Source organism: Danio rerio, chromosome 16 (assembly GCF_052040795.2).
Source record: "Danio rerio strain M-AB ecotype USA chromosome 16, GRCz13ab, whole genome shotgun sequence".
In the NCBI taxonomy this organism is placed as follows: Eukaryota; Metazoa; Chordata; class Actinopteri; order Cypriniformes; family Danionidae; genus Danio; species Danio rerio.
The window spans coordinates 30,812,245-30,834,222 of record NC_141036.1 but is presented as its reverse complement, the minus strand read 5'-3'; the positions used below and the strand labels follow the sequence as shown (position 1 = coordinate 30,834,222).

Sequence of the window (21,978 nt, the reverse complement as noted above, 5' to 3'; positions counted from 1 at the left end):
CAAAACAGAGCAACGTGCACTGCAAACTGCTTAGATGACTTGTGTCATCACAAGCAGGCAACACCATGACCTGTTTTACCATGTAAAACAAGACCCCTCTTACAAAGATGCTAAGAAATTACAGACGTAAACAAGTGTTGGCAAACCAGCGCAGCTACCCAGCAGAGTCCCTTTATTATTCCGGGGTCGCCACAGCGAAATGAACCGCCAACTTATCCAGCACGTTTTTATGCAGCGGATGCCCTTCCAGCTGCAACCTATCCCTGGGAAACATCCACACACACTCATTAACACTCATACACTACAAACAATTTTACTGTACCCAATTCACCTGTGCTGCATGTCTTTGAACTGTGGGGGAAACCAGAGCACCCGGAGGAAACCCACGCGAACGCAGGGAGAACATGCAAACTGAACACAGAAATGCCAAGTGACCCAGCTGAGGCTCGAACCAGCAGTCTTCTTGCTGTGAGGTGATAGCACTACCTACTGTGCCACTGAGTCGGCACAGCCTGTACAGTTTAAAATAATTTATTTAAAGCTATTGTATCTGCTTGTATTCATTGGCATAAAAAGAATTTAAAGAAAATTATTTTGAAACGTCACTTTTTTAGAGAAAGAGAAATAGAGAGCTTTTGATACTGACCACAATTATTCTCCTTTGCAAATTTTCAAAGGCTGACCACTTGAAAAGATGTCGGTCAAAAATGGTCGAGCATCGCTTCAGCAGTTCTCAATCTAAACTGAGCGGCTACTTCAGTTTTACGGGAAGTGACGCCTCTCATCGCTCGCTCTCTTCATCACCTCTTAACTGCATGACCACACACCTCTGTGGTCAAGACACGGTACATCAAAACAATCTATTTGAAGAACACACACACACTTCAGTGTCTGAGATAATAATCAGTAAGACCTTTATTGCAAAATATCTAGAGTAATGAGAAACTGCAAAACTGTGTGAAGTTCATCAAATATTTATTTAAAATTTGTGTTATATTAATTCCCATCTCAGTCTGTGGGTTTAATCTGCCCTTATAACACTTCATATTTGACTTATTATGTTCATAATGGAATAATGCACCATATATCATTGTGGTCTTTTTTTTTAATGTTTCATTTTAACATATTTAAAATATCGCCTCCTACTGAAACGTTTTGTTACTGATTGCTGCCAACTTATTCACAGAAAAGCAGAACAAATTCAAAAATGGAAATCCAAGGGCTCCTGTTTGACTCCTTTTTCAAGATTTAAGATGAGTTTTTTGTGTCTCCAGAATGTGTCTGTTAAGTTTCAGCCAAAATATCCATCAGATTATTTATTAAACCTTTCAGAATATTGGTATTTTCTGCTTTAAACAATTTGTAGCTGTTTTTGTAGCCTGTACCTTTAATGCTAGTTCTCCCCACCCACCGTTCCCATGTGCCTGTCAGAGTGTGCCTCAATCTCCTCCTCGGCTGCGTCAGATAAACAGCACAGTGACAGACATGAAGGAAGCAGATCTCACTCAATGTTTGTGAGAAATACTACAGTAAGAACTTTCCCAATGATTGTTTGATGTTTTTGTTGTGGAGTCACACACAATGTCATTACAAAGTTCACGCACATACACACAGTGGACACACACACACACACTTTAACTTTGCACTGTTTTTGCACAGCAAATGTGAAAGAATACATGTTGATAGCCACTGCTGTATGGACATCCATTATGTTAATGTACAAAATAAACCTGATTTAACGTCCACAATCCGGGATTAAAGCTTCTTCTTTTATAATTGTACTGACATGCGGCTGTGGTGAAGAACACGGTAAAATCCCTGTAATTTATTACAGACATGCACTGTTTTAAAAAAGTTTTTAAACTTGTAAAACTTCTTCTTGATCACATTTGATAATGATTGATGATCACAGCGAGCTGAACAGATCTTTTAATCTCAGTTGCTTTGTGCACATCCTGTCTTATTGAAATGATTATACACGTTACTACAGAGACATGTTAATACGCAGCTGTCAATCTAATAATTGGGTGGAGAAAACTGCACTCCTACGTCACGTTGTGGTGGGCCTCAAAATTGAAGGGATTTGGATTGTATTTTAATGTTAGGAAATTAACAAAAAGAGACCTATTGTCTTTGTATCACCCCAGTATGACAGTGGAAACACTATATCTAAACAGTTCTGTCCAAACAGCCTCAAAAAGATGATTTTCATCATAGGTGCCCTTTAATATTGCTGTCATTAAAGTGATAGTTCACCCAAAAATGAAAAATTCTTTTATCATTTACTCACCCGTAAACTTGCTGGTTTTCAGGATTCTTTAGAAAATATTGTTTCGTATTTAACAGAAGAAAAAACCCTCAAATAAGAGTAAATTATGACTTTTTAATCTTGGATGCTTCAATACTGTTTGGCTTGTTTTAAATAGGCCTATCGGATCTACAGTACATTGTAGTACAGCTCTGTAGTGCTTCTGACATGATGAGAATTTTGCTTGCGTAATATTGTAGTACTGATGGGACTGAGTTAATAAATACAGTATAGTTGGGAAAATATAGACAGTAAAAATGACTACAATTGACATCAAATGTTGCAGTGTGATGTATCCAAGCGAAAGGACTTCTTGAGCATGAAAACTTGTTTTGTCCATTGGGAATTAATTGGATCACTATGATTTGCTATTGGTGGATGTAATGTGAATGACATTTATTGCCCCGCCCTCATGGCAAACTGAAAGCATGCACTGCTCGTGAAAGAAGAAAAAGGTAATGGTTACTTTGGTAATGTTATTGCAAGAAATAGGGGAAGTTATTCTGATCAAGCATCATAAAAATACAGGCAGATAAAAAAGAAGAGCTGTCAGTTTTGATTTTCATAGTCTTTCAAAAACTTGAATTCTAGACTGACATTGTGCATGATGGCACTATACCAACGTCACGACAGAACAATAAATACATAAAAATGAATAAAAAAAGAAACTTTGTTTTTCTTAAAGACATAAGTTAACTAGCTAGATTATTGTTTTTATCTTTTATGAACGTTTTCAAAAAGATTAAAAAATAATATATTTTCCTGGCCAAAAATATTTAAAATGTATATTGTACTGTATTTGTGTTGTTCGATAAAATACATTTTTTGAAGTATTTGAAAATATATACGATGTATGCTTAAGTAGCCTATGTTGATTGGTTGATGTGGAAATAATGATTTTCTTAATATGACATGAATGTATCTTCTAGGATTGAAATATATGGAGGGTAAAATATATTTTAAAATATTAAAAATGGTCTATGTTTTTGTAGAACATGTATTTATGTTAATTTATTGTTAAATTTATTGAGCAAATACATTTTTTGGCCATTTTTTATTTTAAAATATACATGAAAATATACATTTTTAATGTATGAGACTTGAGCCTACAACATCTCAGCAGACAATAACCTGGAGGACCGCCAAAGTTTTTTTTTGTGCAGCACAAATTCACACTACTCAAACATGTTTTGATATCTTATGTTAAAAAAATATTGACAAAAAACTGTCCTGTTTATCAACAGCATAAACCCCATACAACAGACAGAATAGAGGATACAGGATTTCTACTTTTCTGAAGGGAGCTGCTGATCATAACATTATTTATTAAACTGTAATATAAACTTTTTGTAAGCAACACTTTTCACATTTTGATATCAGCAGACAAGCTAATCTAGTGCAAATCACAGCATGAAACGTCACTGAAATGTATTAATTAAACCACAATTAAAAACGTATGAGAGGATTAATTGTCAACTGTTTTTGCAAAGTAGGTGAATATTAAACAAACACATATTACTATATAACCTCTATCAGAATAAAAAGGAGAGAAAGCCTGAAAATGAAATAGGTGAAAGAAGTGACGAGGACAGTATTTGAGTTTTACATTGTTTATTTAGAACTCAACAACAATAAAAATCAGCCCTCCACCCCTGTTTATTATATGACATAGACTCCATCACCAACACCACCACATTGAAACACATCAGATCTCTGAGCCTGTAACACAGATTCTACATCACACTCCATATCCTCCTCTTCCTCATCCTTCAATTTCTCCAAATCCTTCTGGATTTTCTCCTCATACAACATGTCCCATTTCTTTATTTTACTTTTCTTCCCCCTCTGTCTCTTCTTTCACTTTTCTTTCTCAGCCCTTTTCTCCTTCTCCTTTGTCTTCTCTTTCTTTCCATATCGCTCCCTCTTCCATCTCTTGTTCTTCCACTTCTCTTCCTGAATTCTCTTTTTCTCCTTCTCATTCATCTCCTCCTCTTCCTCAGTTCTATTGTCCTCCTCCTCCTTCTTGGTGTTCACCTCCTCCATCTCCTCCGTCTTTGCCATCTTCTCAGTTTTATCCATTTCCTCCTCCTCCTTCTTCTCTTTTATTGTAGTTTTCTTCTCCTCCTTTATCATTGCCTCCTCTTTCTTTCTGTTCCTTCCTCTCCTTTCTTGTCTAGTCTTTCTTGTCTTTTGCCCCAACATTTTCACCTTCTCCTCCTCCTCAACTTTCTCCTCTTCCTCCTTCATGATCTCCTCTTGATCATCTGTTAAAAGAGAAATGATTGCAGTTTACACATGCAGAGGGTGTTAAACACCAGGTGAGGGGAAAATAATACAATTTATTAATAACATTACAGACAAATATATATAGACATAAAAATGATCATTTACCATCAGTGGCTTGTTTTGGTGAAATGGAGGGTGACTTTTCTTCAGAATTTTTCTCCTCCTCCTCTATATTCTCCATCTCCTCCACCACAATCATGTTCTCTATCTCTTTTTTCTCCTCCTCTCTACATCTGTCAAGGAGATGTTAAACTTCAGGTAAGACCAGGTAATAAAAATACAATTTATTTATAGCATTAAAGTCTATTATTTAGCATCATCTAAAATTATTCATATTTACAATAGTTAGAGCAATTGTCACTCAAATTGTTCTGTAATATATGTTTAAATGAATATGCTGAAAATTAATGTTTATTATATTGACAACTTTATATTCCTGCAGTGCAGGCAACAACATATAAATTATGTACAGTGTGTGAACACTTTAATATTTAGCTCAAGCTTTTACTAATGTGCAAAAGGCAAGCCATTGTATAAATCTGGTTTGGTTGCTTACTGTAATAGAAAGAGATGAAGACTGTCCAGCTTGTGTTGCTTCATGCTGCGAATGAGATGTTTAGTGTGGACCCTCAGCCCTGGACGGTGTCTCCCTCACAGTTGCGCTTACTCTGGACATGTTACTCTGGATGTTGTAGGATGCAAGTTGTGAACCTAAATCAGATTTATAAAAAAGAAAGAATAGTATTAGCTTTTGCATATAAACACTTGTGCTTAATACATTTGATTCAGTTTGTTATCTCCCTATTACACTAGAATGTTTAGTCTGTGTGTATACATACACAAACACACACGCGCGCACACACACGCACGCGCACACACACACACGCACACACACACACACGCACACACACACACACACACACACACACACACATATATATATATATATATATATAGATAGATATAAACTATACTGTAATTTATTGAAGTTTATGATAGTTAATACTACAATATGTTGCTGCATTCATTAACAGATAGTTGTAAATACAACAATATTCATTCATTCATTCATGTTTTTTTTGGCTTAGTCCCTTTAAGTACTACAATATATACAGTATAGTACAATTTACTATAGTATGGTAAAAAACGTAATACTATTTAATATGACACAATTACAACTTGTCACTTCTTTCATCTGGTTTAAATTCAGATACATCATTTTTAATTGTACCTTTAGAGCTGTATAACACCAAAAGCAGCATGGAAGCAGTCTACTTTCAGTCACTCCACCTCCTCACGGAGACTGTCAGCCTGATCGGGTGCATTAATCATCTGCCGTGGGTTGTGGAACTGAACAATAATGATGTTACAGATGCTAGGCATCCACTGGCACAGGATCCTCATCAATTTATGTGTAAATCTCCCTTCTTTGCCATGCTCCGAACGTGTTTTGGTTTCGCCGCTGTAAGATTTCACTGTAAAGCACGTTATGCGGAAACTAAGACACCGGCTTATTTTCTACCGGAAATACGTCAGCAGAGTTTGTGCATAGAGTCTATTGGATCGGCTACGGCCACCCCTGTGTAAACTCTGGCCACCTCGATATGATTTTGTACATTTAAATGTACTTATGTAAATTCGCAATAGTTCAATAAATAAATATAACAAATAAATAAAATGCAGCTACTAAAATATTGTGGATTGATTGGTGCCACTGACGTAGCTGATTCACTGCCCCTTCACCTCCCGATCCTCGTCGACAGAACGCACACACCTTCAATAGACAGCAAAGGCAATTTAATACCTTCATCATCAATAGAAGAAGCTGTGTTAATAATAATATTGTGGCAAAAAAAAAAAGATAAATTATACTATTAGGGTCTCTATATGATGAGTGTGTGTGGGCAGTGGCCATCTGGCAATTCTTGCAAATGCCAGAAGGGCCGGACCATTTCTTAAATGTGGGCCGTTTTTTTTTTCTTTCGTTTTTTTGATATGCATTGCTTTTACATGCAGGCAGCATTTATCTCTTGCAAAATGTGAAATTATGTTGATGATGATGGTGATGATGATAATAGTAATAATAATAAAAATAATGGCGAGGCAGTGGCACAACAGGTAGTGCTGTCGCCTCACAGCAAGAAGGTCGCTGGTTCGAACCTCGGCTAACTTGGCGTTTCTGTATGGAGTTTGCATGTTCTCCCTGCCTTTACGTGGGTTTCCTCGGGGTGCTCTGGTTTCCCCCACAGTCCAAAGACATGCAGTACAGGTGAATTGAGTAGGCTAAATTGTCTGTAGTGTATGAGTGTGTGTGAATGTGTGTGTGGATGTTTCCCAGAGATGGGAGGAAGAATGGAAGGGCATCCGCTGCGTAAAAACTTGCTGGATAAGTTGGTGGTTCATTCCGCTGTGGCAACCCCGGATTAATAAAGGGACTAAGCCGACAAGAAATGAATGAATAAAAATAATATTAATAAATGTTAAGCATGTGGCTCAATCGGTGACGGCCAGCTGGTTTCGAGATCGGCCGCCCCAATCCGACTCATCAGAGGTTACCCGGACGTAATCAAAATCTGGCAAGAACGTCAAACAAACAGCAAGTGCAACACAAAAGATTTTGTCTCAAACAGTATGACTGTACTGACATTTTTATGATCCCTGATCAGAGATAACCAGATGATCAATAATTCTTGCCTATAAATTGCAACAGCAGTGAGAAAGGAGAAAGTTTTTGTTAAAAGGTTTGGGAAAAGCTGAAGGATAAGTTTGTTAAAACCAAAAGAGGTCATGGCAAAAGTGGAGACCCAGGTACACAATTACAGAATATGTTTTTCCACCAGTCATAGGTTTTACACTGATTTAGCCTATATATTGCAATTTTTAAATTTAAAAAATGTAATAGTTACAAAACTATTATGAAGTCACAGAATTATTTCTTTAATAACTGGGAAGGAATATTTAAACCAATATACAATAAACTGATGCCTTTTAAGGCTTTATTGGTGATATTTACAGGAATGTAGGACCATTATTGGCTTTTAGCATAAGTATGACAGAAACTAGCCAGACAGTAGGCCTACTGTGTGATTATTATTATTATTTTTTTAAAGCTGAACATCCAAACAAAATGGTAGGCTACATACTTACAATATTACATACTGTCATCTCAAGGTTGAGTGATAAAATAGGCATCTTAAGAATAAAAAAGAATAGCTTTTAAATAAATGACTATAAAAAAATAATAAAGGGGCTGTGAAAATTAAATTAACTTATAAAAGTCTACAAATATCATTCACCAATTTTAAAGATTTGCAAAGAAGTTTTACCTTATTCAACTACTGATTAAATTTAGGAGTAGATTTGAACCATCTGCATTTGAGAATAAAGAATTTTCCAAAGCATAATAAAACATTGACAGCAAAATGCATTCATTGTTTTCAAGGAAGATACCAAACTTAAAAGTCTTTGCAGTAAGAGGAGGGAAATGTATATTCATGGACCATAACCACGTCTGTACCTCTGACCAAAAAGGAAGCACCATGTCACAACGAAAGAAAACATGTTTCAAACTCTCGCTAAAAATATCTTTTTCACACACACACACACAAAAAAAGCACAATTATTCAAATCTAAACTGAATGTCAATCTTAAAAACTTGTTGGTAGGATAAATCTCATTTAATATGTTAAAGCTCATCTCCTTAACTCTAGGAGAAAGAGGAAAAGACAAATAATCTTTCCTCATTCTTTAAGTTTCAACATTGTTAAAATCTTTAAATAGGAATTCTCTTCTAATGTGTGAATTGTGGAGCAGACTAAATCTAAAAAAAAAAAAACATCTGTATTTTATTTAGTGAGTGTACTTTTTTGCCTTTGTTCTAGCCATAATAAATATATATTTGTAATGTAATGTAATGTGTATTTATATAGCGCATTTATTGTGTATGGCCATACAACCAAAGCGCTTCACAATCATGAGGGGGGGGGGGGGGGGTCTCTCCACACCACCACCAGTGTGCAGCATCCACTTGAATGATGCGACGGCTGCCACAGGACAACAGTGCCAGTGCTCTCACCACACACAAGCTATTGGTGAAGTGGAGAAACAGTGATAGAGCCAATTGGTTGAAATTGGATGATTGGGAGGCCATGATCGTAGGGGACGATAGAGGGACTTGGCCAGGACACCGGGGTTAAACCCCTATTCTTTCACGAGAAGTGCCATGGGAATTTTAATGACCACAGAGAGTCAGGACCTCAGTTTAACGTCTCATCCGAAAGACAGCGCCCACTGACAGTGTAGTGTCCCCTTCACTTTTACTGGGGCATTTGGACTCACACAGACCACAGGTTGAGCGCCCCCTGCTGGCCTCACTAACACCACTTCCAACAGCAACCTAGTGTTCCCCCATGCAGGTACTGACCAGGCTCAGCCCTGCTTAACTTCAGTGAGTAACCGGTCTTGGGCTGCATGATGTTGTGGCTGTGATGTGATATGGTGTTGTGGTTGTAGAGCAACCAATGTTCTCCTTTTATTAATATTTGAATAAACTTTAATAGGTAAAACTGTCCGAGATATGAATAAAAGCAAGTGATGCATAAAAGTTTGATTTAAAAAAAATCTTAATGGTTATAAAAATACTTATAATCATTAAAATAATTTATAAAAACAATAAAAACCATTCGTTAAAAAGTATTGAATGATATTAATGATATGACGTAGTTCCGGAAACTTCCTAATTTTCTGTTTACCCGTCTGACTTTAAGGTAAAAAACATTGAAATAATACTGAAAAATATTCTTTCAAAACTCAGAGACCTCAGGGCAAAACCAAAATTATGAGCATATGTAAACTATTATATATGTTAACCCTTAAAAATGTCATGTTGATCCTGCTTGATTCTCTAAATCTTATTTTACAGGTCACTCCTTTTTACAGTTCATGAATCATGTGTCTGTTTGTAAGGCAGTTTTGTTTTGTTATATTGCAATACACTGTATTTTATTACATGGCAGTACAGAACTCACATTCGCAGCTCAGGTAAAATATTACCTATATATATTTAAATATATATATATATAATATTTAAATGCTAAAAAGAGTAGTATAGCGTAAGATTTTAAGAATCACTGTATAGTGCATAGTGTATGCTCATTTTTTTCAGCTGTTTTCTCACTTCATTCATTTTTCCCATAGGGATTTTGTAAAATAGCCCTTGGTACAGATTTATAAGCCACAAACCAAGACCAGAATCACAACATAACAAACCTTGATTTGAAGCAAAACAATAAATAAAACAAAAACACGAAAGTACTAATGAGGGAAAGTACTAAAATCCCAAGATGCATTGTGAAATGCCCAATATATTTAAAGTTGTTGGTTAAATATATAAAACTATTTGTTTCTAATTACTTCTTGTAATAGAAAATGTGAATTTTTATAAAAATGTTTGTGAACATAGAGATAGCATAAAAATTTTATTACGTCATTTGCATTGATTCAATGGAGTGGTCAGAGCTAACAATATATTTTTCTCACTCCAACTCTAATTGGGGACATTTTCCATACAGCATCATGGGAAATGGAGTTTTCTGCTAATTTTTTACTATTAAAAAATAAGGGAATGAATGGAAACAGACAGGTTTAAGAAATGCATAAACAATCCATTAACAACCTCAGAGCTCACCACAGGTTTGTCATGTATTACTAAAAACAATTTCCTAAGAGAACACAAAGGGATCTATTTTAACAATCTAGGCGTAAGTGAAAAAACTGAATTCTTCACTAGCGAGAAAACAGTAAAATAGCATGAGGATAAAGAACGAACATCCTCCATTTGGCCTCTTTACTTCCTTTTTAGTTTACTCCTACTCTTTACTCCTTTTCGTTCGTGGATAAGGAAACAGTGTTGTACGCACTCTCTACACACTGAAGACATCCATTAGCCTACATATATAATTTTGTTTGTTAAGTGCAAGGATTTGTTTTAAAACTATTTCTAAATTCAGTTCTAATTTCCAGCAAATGAATAAATGAACAATAATAACGAATCGTGGTCAAAAAAACGAGTTATATCCAAACACACGTCCTATTCTTATTCCCCCATGGTGATGCATATGTCTACAAAACCCATTAAGTGGACAAATCTAAGCTTGTTTTTATTGAAACAAACATAAATATGCATATAATAAATATTACTAAAAATAACATTATACAAATGCAAATTGTCATGAATAAACTGAAAAAGCCCCCTGACATGAAGAAGGCATGAAGGCAGTGGTTTTTATATTTATGTTGAAAATAATAATTTAAAAAAAATTTTAATGCTTTAATTTTTTTATGTGTAAAGATATTTGTGTATTGCTGTACATCCTGTGTATATTAAGCAATGTGTACGGGTTTGGACCTGCATGGGTGCATAACTAAAACGCTTAGCCCCGGACTTTAGATATGCTTTCAGTTGGTCAATGACAGTCTATTTTAGTTGCGCTGGTCTGAAAATAGCTACAAATCGCACCAATCACGTCTTTCACCTTATTGGGCCAGGCCTATGATAGGGCCCTATGTATTAATCTAATATTTTTGTTGATTGTTACTTAAAGAGAGGTAATTCTATACAACACATGCATATGAATAATAGCTCTTGAATGATCGAGTGCACTCTTACTTGTAAGAGTCAAATAAACCTTTGTAGATTTTTATTCATGTGAGTTTTAAGTAATCAATTATTCATGATGAGACTTTTTTTATGCAGATACACCCACACAAAGCCAGAAGAATAGCGCGTGCTCTGTGTGTCATTGTGTTTGTAGTGCAGCTCTTTATAGTTCACATAAATGTCACAGGAAATATGAAAGGTGGACACCTCTGTCACAAACAGCTGATACAGTGATACTCAATGCACACAAACAGCTTCTGCTCTGTCCTAACTGTTCTGCATTCAACAGGTTTCAACTCTAGACACTTAAAGATCAGCTCAGAAGACAGAACACAGGCTGCAGTAGCATGGGATCAGAGTCGTGAGTAGTGCTCTTTAATGCACTGTATTAATGCTCTTGTATTGCAGCAACGCCAATAATACAGAAACCAGCACAGGTAGCCAGTTCACTGTTCAATAAGAGATGGAGGTTAGGTTGGTTTGCATGGTCAGATGAGATTCAAATGACGAATGATGCACTGTAAAAAAAATTCAGGGTTCCACACAATTCATTCATGTTGTCCCAACACAAATCAATTAAGTTAACAGATTTAACAAATTTATTTGGATTAAACATAAACAAATGTTGTCCCAATGAAAAGTTGTTTTGAGTCAGCTCATTTTTAATAAGTATTAACAAGCAAAAAAAAAAAAAAGTATTTCAAAACAAAAACTGCAAAGTTAAAGGGTTAAACTGATTTCGTCACAAATATTCATATTCAGGTATATATATATTATATTATATATAATATATAATTTATATATATATATATATATATATATATATATATATATATATATATATATATATATATATATATATATATATATATATATATATATATATAATTCCATTAATTTAACTTCAGTTCAGACTAAAATAAGTTTCAAAGGTTTTTACTTGCTACAATTTCTTTTGTTGTTTTTGTTGTCAACAAATTCTTAAAACAAGATAACTTATAAATGAGGTGAAACTGAATAAAGAATGAATTTTCAGAGATTTTTGTGCAATGAATCTCCTAGATTTATTCCAAAAATCCTAAATATCGTCGCCACTAGCTTGCATGGTTTGGGATTGGTAGAGCTACACATCAATGGATTTGCTCTTCAGTGTTTGGACTCCCAGTAGTGATTATTAAATCACACTAAACTGAGCTAAACTGTACTGAACTGAACTGAACTTAAACCCTAAAAAGTGAACTACACTTTTATGTGAAGCTGCTTTGACACAATCTACATTGTAAAAGCGTTATACAAATAAAGTTGAATTGAATTAAATTGAAATATGTTCCTTTATTTGATCTATTTTTAAAAACTTTTTCAAATTCTATTTACATTTAAAAAAAATGGAAAGTGTGCCCAATACTGACCCTATTTCATCAAAATAAACACAAGTCAAAAAAGGTCAGTGCACATGTAAGCTTTTATTTCTTTTGATTACAAGTTAATAGGTGTAAGCGGGTGAAATAAGCTAAACGTAAGCCTGGCATTTGTATTTCCATTTTAACTTAAATCTCAAATTATGTGATACTTTTAATTCAGTAGATATATTATGATCATGTAAATTACATTGATCAAACTGATAAACACCGCAGAGGATATTATTATTATGTTCTATAAAACATGCAAAGCTGTTTTTTTCTCCACATATTCCCATCGTTAAATGATTTGGCAGTGATTATATGCAAATGCATAAAAAATTAATGTTTAAGCATGTTGAATTCAAGCAAATATTTCTTCTTGTGTGCGAAGCAGGATCGTTTTTCCATTTTCGTCCATCTGCAAAAGAAGATTTTTACAGTAAATACAAAAAAGTAAATATTGGGACTTAAATACTGGAGTTAAATATATGAGCAATTTCATACGAGTAGCAGTGCGATATGACTGTATGACTGTATAACAATGTCCCACTAATGATGATTTACAGTCAGATCGCACTGCTACGAGCGTGATATTGCGTTTATACAACAGTTTGACGACATATTCATGTATATAAAAAAATAAAATCAAACACGGAGAGTCTCAAAATAGTTTTGTATAAGGGAATACTTTCTTCCACCATTCATTCACATCTGCAGCTGACGTCAGAACAGCAGAAACCATTGCTACTTCACACACGACACTTTAGAGCTTGTATTTGAACAGTTTTATAGTGTAATGCCTAAAGTGATGACAAAACAGGTGATTTTACTAACATTTTAAGATTATAAGGTTGAACAGAATGAAGCCACCAGTCTACAGATATTTCCCAGTATTTCTCTGTTGCAATCAGAATATCACAATTATTGTGGATGGACAACATCAACCGTCTTTGCTCTGCTCAATGACAGGCTTATGGATGCCGATGCTTTGTATATCAGAAATTATAATTTTTTAAATAGGCACTATCCTTATAAATAAACTGCATAGTTGCAATCTAAAAAACAGCATACTTGCCTAAAAAGCCTCAAAAGTACATTATGTTGTCCAACAGCTGCTATATTTATGAAACTGTTGTGAGCTTATTGATCTGCTGTCACTCTATGTGGAGTAATACAGAAGGGTGAGGAGGCTGTACGAGTTCTGATACAGCAGGATATTACATGGCTATCAGCCAATCAGATTCAAGAACCAAACAGAACTGTTGTATAAATGTTTGTATATAATGATTTACAGTAAAAAAAATTACAATAGGTAAAAATATTATTTTTTTCAGCCCTAAACTTTGTGGATTATTTAATTAAAAACTGACAGAACAACTTGGGGAAGCATATCTAACTGAAATTTACTAGCATTTGCCTTAATCTCATTAATTTAAAAAAATTAAATAAATAACTAAACAAGCTTTATTCATATAGTAATGTAAAAACAAATCACCTGCCAATTGGCGAATAACACTGTCATACAATGTTCATCATGAACTTTTACTAAGATTTTACTAAGCTCCATTTTTCCTACCCTTTGTTTCCAATCCTTTGTGATTTGATTATTTTACCAAACCACATCACATTCTCAAATATAGTTAGAATGATATGTTACTTTCCAATGGGTTGAGCAACAGTGTCATACAAACCCAAAAGGTTGATTTTTAAAACTATCACACACCAATTTCTATTTGCATATAATTACAATGAAATTATGCATATAAATACAATTTGGTATTTGATAATTGCAGTAAGCCATAGCAAATTCACATGTAAGTTTAAAATATGACTTTTTAAAAATTTCTTTGCAATTTCTTTTCAAAATTTAAAATAATTGTAAGACTTTGACTTTTGTAGAGCCTCTAAAAGTGTCTTCTACAGGGCTCCATACCAAAAATCCAGTATAACCCACATTGTACTTCACAAATATCTATGTTTGTTTGTATGTAACTCACCAAGCCCATTTTGACAAGTATCTCGCCGTTGGCATGTGGAAGCTGGGGTTTGAGAGTAGGTGAGTATGAAGAGAGACGCCTGTCCCATTCAGTGGGCCCGAAATCATCTTTGACCTCCATGAAGACACGCTTAAGTTCAGTAACGCTAGCATGGTGCTTCATTATCATCTCCTGGGACACATCAAGGTCCTATAGAGAGCATTTATTAGTTTGACTGACTTAACATCATTTGTTACCATTAAACTAGACAAGCCATTATAAACAAAAATGTAGATTTGTGTTTTTTGTTTTGTTCGAGGAACTTCTGATAATGTGTGTTCATAAGAATTCTAACCCTTGTGTATTGTTCAAACTGACAATCCTTTCGTTATGTTTGTGACTTTATTATAACAGCAATTTTTGATTGAAAAGCCTTGACACAATATAATCATGCATTCTTTATTGTTGGTGGTTTTCCCTGTTATGAACAGGTAAAATCTGTCATTTTTACCGTTGATCATTTGTTGGCACCATTAACCCTTTAGACAGGGTGCAAGTTATACAATGGCGATCAAGGTGGTCAACTTTTTTTTTCAATAGATCAAATTTATTTATTTAAATGACATCAAGTTGATTAAAAAGACGTATTTAAGTTTTCGGTTCAAGTCGATTTTTAATGTATTCTGTCATACAGTAAACTCTGATTATTTCAGAGGTTAGTGTAGCTCAAGCTATGCGTCTACATTTACTTTACTTTTAGGCTATATGTAAATATAAACACCTATTTTAGAAGAAAAGTGTCTTGTGACCATTTACGATATCCATCACTGCTCTAGAGCTGCTGGTTGACTGTTGAATGATTCTTGCAAAGACTGATTGGCGCAATTATGCATGAACCCCTATAATGGTATGAACCATTATAGGAGTGGTCAAATGTATATTTGTATTAAATAATATTGTAATTATTAATATTATTATTTAGGATACAGATCAGGGAAAACTATCTGTCACAATTAAAGAGGAGACCTCCCATCTTGTTTTGACATTCTTCAGAGGGGATTAATCGTTAATTGGGGGAGGTCAATCCCCCCCCAAAGTCCCCTGTAATTCGCACTCTGCCTTTAGATGGCCTGGGAAAAAAGTTTCTGGCTTTTACATAGAGTTCTGTCAAAACAGCCAATTGTAGAGTGTACATAATTATACTTACTATGTTCTGAGAGCTAAGGTGCTTATTTTTTGCACTCTAAACTAATGATCAACAGTAAAAGTGACAAATTTTTAACCGAGGTTTATTCTGAAAACGTACCCCTACATACATTTCTGGAGAGTGCCAAATATGTCCCCGGAGGTACATTTTATTATTTTTTTTGCAGTTTTTGTTTTCACAAATCCACAAGAGGCCACTGGGTATGCTTTTTCAGATCTCAAATTTCACTCGCAAGTGCCATTTGCACCTGCTGTTCTCACATAAGTCCACCAGAGGCCACTGTCAACTGACTGACTGACTGACTGACTGAGCAATTGACTGATCCACCCTCCTCCTTCCCTTAACTGAACCAACAGTTATTTTTTTTCAATTTTCACAATGTTTTCAGATTTTACCACATTCTCACCCTGTTATATACTTGTTTATTTTATTTTTTGGCTTCTGTTTTAGTTTCACCTGCTTTCTGTAACTGTTCTTCGATGGATTTGAAACCCGTTGTCGTGGTGAACTCCTCTCTGCGTCTCAAGTTCACCAACGTACATTGCAAGCTAACTGGACAAACTGGTAACAGTAGGAAAGCCATCCATATGCAGATAAGTGGCCAGCTGATAAGCATAAAAAGGAACGACATCATACCGCCCTGTAGCGTTTGTTTTAAAGATGAAATGCAACCATACATACTTCTGGCTACATAATTCCATCTCCAAAAAATGTATATAGGGCTACGTTCTCAGAACGTGCCTGTGTTGCAAATTTGACCTGTTTCCAACAGGTAAAACCATCAACAATAAAGATCGCAAAATCATACTGTGTCATGGCTTTGCAATCAAAAATTACTTACATGATAGAAGTCAATGGGGCAAAAACAGCAACCAGCATAACTAAAAGATAGTCAATTTGCCCAGAGTGTAGTGAGTTTTGGATAAATTCCAAAGCATTTTCCCAAAATATGTGTCAAAATAAGATTTGCAACCAAAAATCATTCCATTTGATGAAACGGGACGAGTTGTGGCCAAATTAAGCCTCAAAATCACCCCAGAGTGGATGAAACACAGAGTGGATGAAACAGTGTCTCGGACAGCACACAAGGGTTAAGAGTCATACACTTCCTGACAAAAGTCTTGTTTCCTATCGATGTTTTAGGAACTAAAAATAAAACCTTGACTTTTAGTTAATCATTTGGCATCAGAAGTGGCTAATATAAAAGGCAAAGGCCTCTAGATTACGCTTATTATACCAAAATAAAATATGATCATTTAATTATTTCATTAGGACAGTAAGGTCTGACTTTACATTTCCCCACACAAAATATAAGTTCAGAAAAAAGTGTATCTGTTTGATTGGTCTTGTAGGATTATCATTAAACTTGAAAATCCCCCCAAAATACAAAAGTTCAGACATTTCACAAACCTCCAGCATCAGAATACTGTGACGAACATAAATGCTCTCTCCTTCAGTTTTCTTCGTCCATGTCTGTGAATAAGAAATAAAAATAAGATTATGTTTTAATATGAATAAGAAAGGAGAAATATGATAGAAATGGATGAGTAGCTCACCCTCCTCATGAGCATTGACTCGGTCTCAGCCTGTGGAGAAAGAGAAACATGATTTTAGTATATTGAAACATGAATATTTTCACATGTTGTTTTTGTGGGTACGTGATTCTAACCTCAGACTCCACTGTGATGTCCAGTATGTCTTTCGTCCTCTCCTTATAAGTTTTTGTAATGGACGCAGATTGTGCGGTTGGAGTAGAAGTCAGCGGTTGGTCGACAGGGATCTGTGGGCGGAGTTTAGGCAGAGATACTGGGGAAATAACTGGTGTTGATGGCGCACTTGGAACTACAGAAAGAGAATAGACATGTTACAGGAGAATACATTTGTAAAGTACGTAATTTTTTTACAAATTATTATCGAGGATTTCTAATCTCCCATAATACGTACTGTAATCTTTGAGTGTAATGCCCATTAGCATATACCAGTCATCCTCCACTTCTGTCTGCAGCTGCACTGCTCTTTCCTCTGACACGGCTGCTCTTTTCAGTCTTTCCTCTGCCTTGATCTGAATTCTCTTCTCTTCTTCTCGTTTCCACATCTCTTCCTCTCGTCTCCTCCTCTCTTTTTCCAGCAACCTTCTTTCTTCCTCCAGTTTCCTCCTCTCTTCTTCCAATATCCACTTCCTTTCCTCTACTCTTCCCTTCTGTTCCTCAGCCATCCTTTCCACTTTCAGGACATCTGCCACAACTTTAAAAATAGAAAATGAAGGCTTTTAACTAAACATTTATATAATAAACTCCAATAGGTCTGGCATGCATGATACAAAAGGGGAAATTTTTCGATTTTAGTACATAATTGTTTGCGCCTTAAAAAAAAAGTTCCTGGGATTTGCCAATAATATGTGCTTTGAGTTTAATTGTATTCGTGTTTTCCCAGTAGGCCAAGGTCATGGGACGTTACATTTTGTTTGAAAATAAAAATTGGGTTGACATCAGAACCCAACATCAGGCCGACATCAATGTCCAATGTCGGACAGTCGTTGCATTTTGGTTACTTTTCAACGCAACCTAAAAACAAAATATCAACATCAAAGCCTGGTTTATACTCGATGTGTCCGCTTGTTCGATTGAGTGCGCGCGGCGAATGTGACGTCATCCCAGAGTTTGCGGATGTTCGCTTTGAGTGCGGGCAACATGATTACGGCTGCCGGTGTGCACTTAATTTTTTGAGACTCGAGTCAACAGTGCACGCGGTGCCGCGTTTGATTTGAGTTGAATATGAAACACTCTAAAGAGATTTTGTCTGAAACAGTACGACTGATCATAGAGATAACCAGATGATCAATAATTCTTGGCTAGAAATAGCAAAAGATGTGGGAAAGGAGAAAGTTTTTGTTAAAAGGTTTGGAAAAACCTGAGGGGTAAGTTTTTAAAAACAAAAGAGGTCATGGCAAAAGTGAATAAATAAAAAATATATTTGTAGAGCAACTCATGTTCTGTTATTATTAATATTTTAATAAACATTAATAGGTAAAACTGTCCGAGATATGAACAAAAGCAAGTGATGCATAAAAAGTTTGATTTAACAAATCTTCAATTGTTATTAAAACCCTTATCATCATTAAAATAATTTATAAAAACAATAAAAATAATTAGCTTAAAAATACTGAAAAATATTAATGATATGACGTAGGTTGGGAAACTTTTCCTAACTTTCCTAAAAGCCTCGTCCGTTTCGTGAGGCGCCAGGCAAAAGTATAAATCCAGCTTGATGATGTTACAGCTTGACGTTGTGTGGACGTTACTAATATGACGTCTATCAGACATTGGATTTTGGTTGCCATACCTGACTAATAAATGTCAGCATTTGACATCAATATGACGTTGGTTTAAGATGTAGGCTTGACATTCGTTTTTGGTCACTTTCCAATCAAACCTAAAATCAACCAAATATCAACGTTGTTATTGGACGTCAAAATAACTTTGTCCTAAAATACTGGAGACCTTAATCTAACATAATATTAATGTCTTATGACATTGTGTGTCTGCTGGGTTATTTTAGAAATTACTGCTATAGTGTCTTCAATATTGTAAAAAGAAATATTATCAGTTAGATTTTTTTCAACAGGTCAATATGAAATGATCCATGTTTTGAGAACACACACATGCATTAAATTGATCAAAAGTGAGAAAAGTTGAGGTGATCGAAAGAGAAAAATGTATTTCCATTTCCACATGGACGCAGACATATCTTGAAATGATACACAAAATGTTAGAATCTTTACAAGGAAAAGAACACATTTGCTGCTGTGTGGATGTAGCCTAAATGTGAACGCACCGGTTTCTTTAGGTAAAACATCAAAAAGAATGAACCAGTCGTCTTCGATCTGTGGCTGTGAGTGTGTTGCCACTGTAATGGATGGTTGAGCTCTTCTAGCTTCCAGCTCCTGTTTTGGCTTCTCTGGTTTTCTCAGTCTCCTCTCCTCCTCCTCTTCTCTTCCTCTCATTTGCTGCTGTCTCACTCTTCTGTCCTCCTGTTCTTTTATCCTGCGCTCTTCAGATACCACTGAAACTATAAATCACACATATTAGTAGGTAGTGGTGGAAAGAGTACTGAAAAATCATACTCAAGTAATGGTACCATTGATATGCAAAAGATCTAGAGCAACTAGAGTAAATGTAAATGTATCCGTTATAAATACATTAAAAGTCAGAATTATTAGCCGCCCCTGAATTATTAGCTTCTCTGTTTATTTGTCACCCAATTTCTGTTTAACGGAGAGAAGATTTCTTCAACACATTTCTTAATAACATAATAGTTTTAATAACTCATTTCTAATAAGTGATTTATTTTGTCCTAGTTAATAGTGTGCCATTTGGGACGCAGCATTTATCTTCGTTATTACTGGTTATAACATCTCTAAACTGAAAGAATACCAGAAGTGAATAGAGAATAAAACAGACAGCTGTCTTAACCTGAAGGGACACTTCTCTTCTGATAGGATGTTTGATCCAGAAGCTCAAACCAGTCATTATCAACCTCTCGAACCTCAACAGGAATCATCTGGGGAAGAACTTCAGCAGCTTTTCTGCGCTCATCAATGCTCACTCTCCTTTCTTCAGCGATCAGCCTTTTCTCTCTAAACTGCTCCTCCACCACACGCTGAACTCTTTGGTCTTTTGATTCACGAAGCTCAAATTCTCTGCTTCTGATATCTGAAAGAACAACAGAATATGTTGATTTGTCCACACTTTTGGGACTGTTTTGCATCATGGGAAAAATTTGAAATAGTTTACATGATATTTCCCCAATTTTTATGAATTTCCTACTTCTGTTGAATAAAAAACAAGATATTCTGAAGAATGTTGGGAAAAAAGCAGCCATTGACATGTATTTGGGAACAAAGAACAAAAATATTATGGAAGTCAATGTTTTTTCCCCAACATTTTTCAAGATATCTTCTTTTGTCCTCAACAAAATAAAGTAACTGAAAAACAGGCTTGGAAGTGGGGAATAAGTAAATTATGACATTTTGTGTGTTTTAACTACCTCTTTAATTTATTAAAAAAATATTAATCTAATTTATAAAATTAGTCTTTTTGTAATATTAGTCTGAACTTTTGAATTGCGTTCTGGGATGTGGAGTTGCCTTTGTCTTTTGAAACAAAATTTATTTAAGTACTCAAAATAAAATTGAATATCACTTTGTTAAATGTTTCAAAATCAACCAAAAACAGCAATTAATCACCAAAAAACAGTCATTTTTATTACTAATTATTATTATCATTGCTATATATTTGAAATAGTGTTAAACATAGCAAAAATACACTTTCTGTTTTATTTCTAATATTATGATTTTTCATTATCTTCTCACCCTCATCTTGTTACTAAAAGGTGATTTTTCTTATTTTAGCAAAAATCACTAAAAGTTTCAATCATTATTATTGATGATGTTAGACTGTTTGTTTCTCCTTATCTAGAGGTTCACATAATCTTTGATCTGGCCTGTATCTTCACAAATGTTTGTTGTTGCTTTTATTATGTCTTTGAACATGATTTTTTACTACTATTGCTATACAACTGTGACAGTGTTTAAATGCATGTGTGATGCTTTACCTGATGGAAAACTCTCCTTCTCATAAGGCACTTTGTCAAAAAGCTGAAACCAGTCATCATCAATGTCTCTGGACTCCACTGGAAACTGTGGGATTTGTGTTACGCTGATTCTCTTCGTCACTGTTATCTGTTCTCTAGTGCTCACCGTCATCACCTCAATCACTCGCTCCTCTTTTCTCACTCTGCTCTCAATCTGTTGCTCTCTGCTCTCCACAAACACAGCTGGACCTTGCACTGAAAAACAAACACAATTTTTGATGAACATTTTATTTTTTGGTTCATATGTGCACATATCACATATAAAGTTCAATATTCTTTCCATATATGTGCAAACTGAGAACATCCTAGACACACATACTTGCTTCCTCATTATCATGGTGTGAGATGTTAACATGTAACTTGTGTCAGATAGATCAGGGGATCAGATATTGGGCAATGTTAGGCCGTACTCACACTATGTACAGTTGCCTCGAACCGGGCCAAAGCACACTTTTCCCCCCTCTCGTCTCCCCCGACGGCCCGCACTCACA

At 35.2% G+C, this 21,978-nt stretch overlaps 2 protein-coding genes across 5 annotated transcripts in view; both read right to left on the bottom strand.

Annotated features, from left to right (window-relative positions):
- Window positions 1-3,902: 3,902 nt before the first annotated feature.
- Window positions 3,903-5,487, bottom strand: LOC147833357 (uncharacterized). Of its 2 annotated transcripts, none has more exons than XM_087287123.1 (3): window positions 5,151-5,487; window positions 4,700-4,827; window positions 3,903-4,572 (listed from the first exon to the last, which is right to left on the bottom strand). In XM_087287123.1, the coding sequence occupies exons 1-3, from the start codon at window positions 5,192-5,194 to the stop codon at window positions 4,166-4,168; spliced, it is 579 nt and encodes a 192-aa protein (XP_087143249.1). In that variant the 5' UTR covers window positions 5,195-5,487; the 3' UTR covers window positions 3,903-4,165. The 2 variants fall into 2 exon arrangements, with proteins under 2 accessions (XP_087143249.1, XP_087143250.1); XM_087287124.1 differs by having other exon boundaries at window positions 5,103-5,305.
- Window positions 5,488-12,696: 7,209 nt separating this feature from the next.
- Window positions 12,697-21,978, bottom strand: part of epb41b (erythrocyte membrane protein band 4.1b) — a 29,861-nt gene continuing 20,579 nt past the window's right edge. For all 3 annotated transcript variants that reach the window (XM_087285246.1, XM_087285247.1, NM_175084.3), the window contains 9 exon segments: window positions 21,449-21,682; window positions 20,308-20,547; window positions 19,670-19,903; window positions 17,780-18,079; window positions 17,505-17,677; window positions 17,392-17,421; window positions 17,246-17,308; window positions 14,650-14,838; window positions 12,697-13,070 (listed from right to left, as the gene is read on the bottom strand). In XM_087285246.1, coding sequence (XP_087141372.1) covers window positions 13,014-13,070; window positions 14,650-14,838; window positions 17,246-17,308; window positions 17,392-17,421; window positions 17,505-17,677; window positions 17,780-18,079; window positions 19,670-19,903; window positions 20,308-20,547; window positions 21,449-21,682 — 1,520 coding nt within the window. In that variant the 3' untranslated portion in view covers window positions 12,697-13,013.

What these genes read in the sequence shown, in the direction of transcription:
- LOC147833357 (XM_087287123.1), bottom strand. Translation starts at nt 5,194, where the DNA reads ATGAAGCAACACAAGCTGGACAGTCTTCATCTCTTTCTATTACA. An exon ending in CTTCATCTCTTTCTATTACA is followed by an intron (nt 4,828 to 5,150) that starts GTAAGCAACCAA and finishes TCTCCTTGACAG; the next exon opens with ATGTAGAGAGGAGGAGAAAA. An exon ending in ACCAAAACAAGCCACTGATG is followed by an intron (nt 4,573 to 4,699) that starts GTAAATGATCAT and finishes CTCTTTTAACAG; the next exon opens with ATGATCAAGAGGAGATCATG.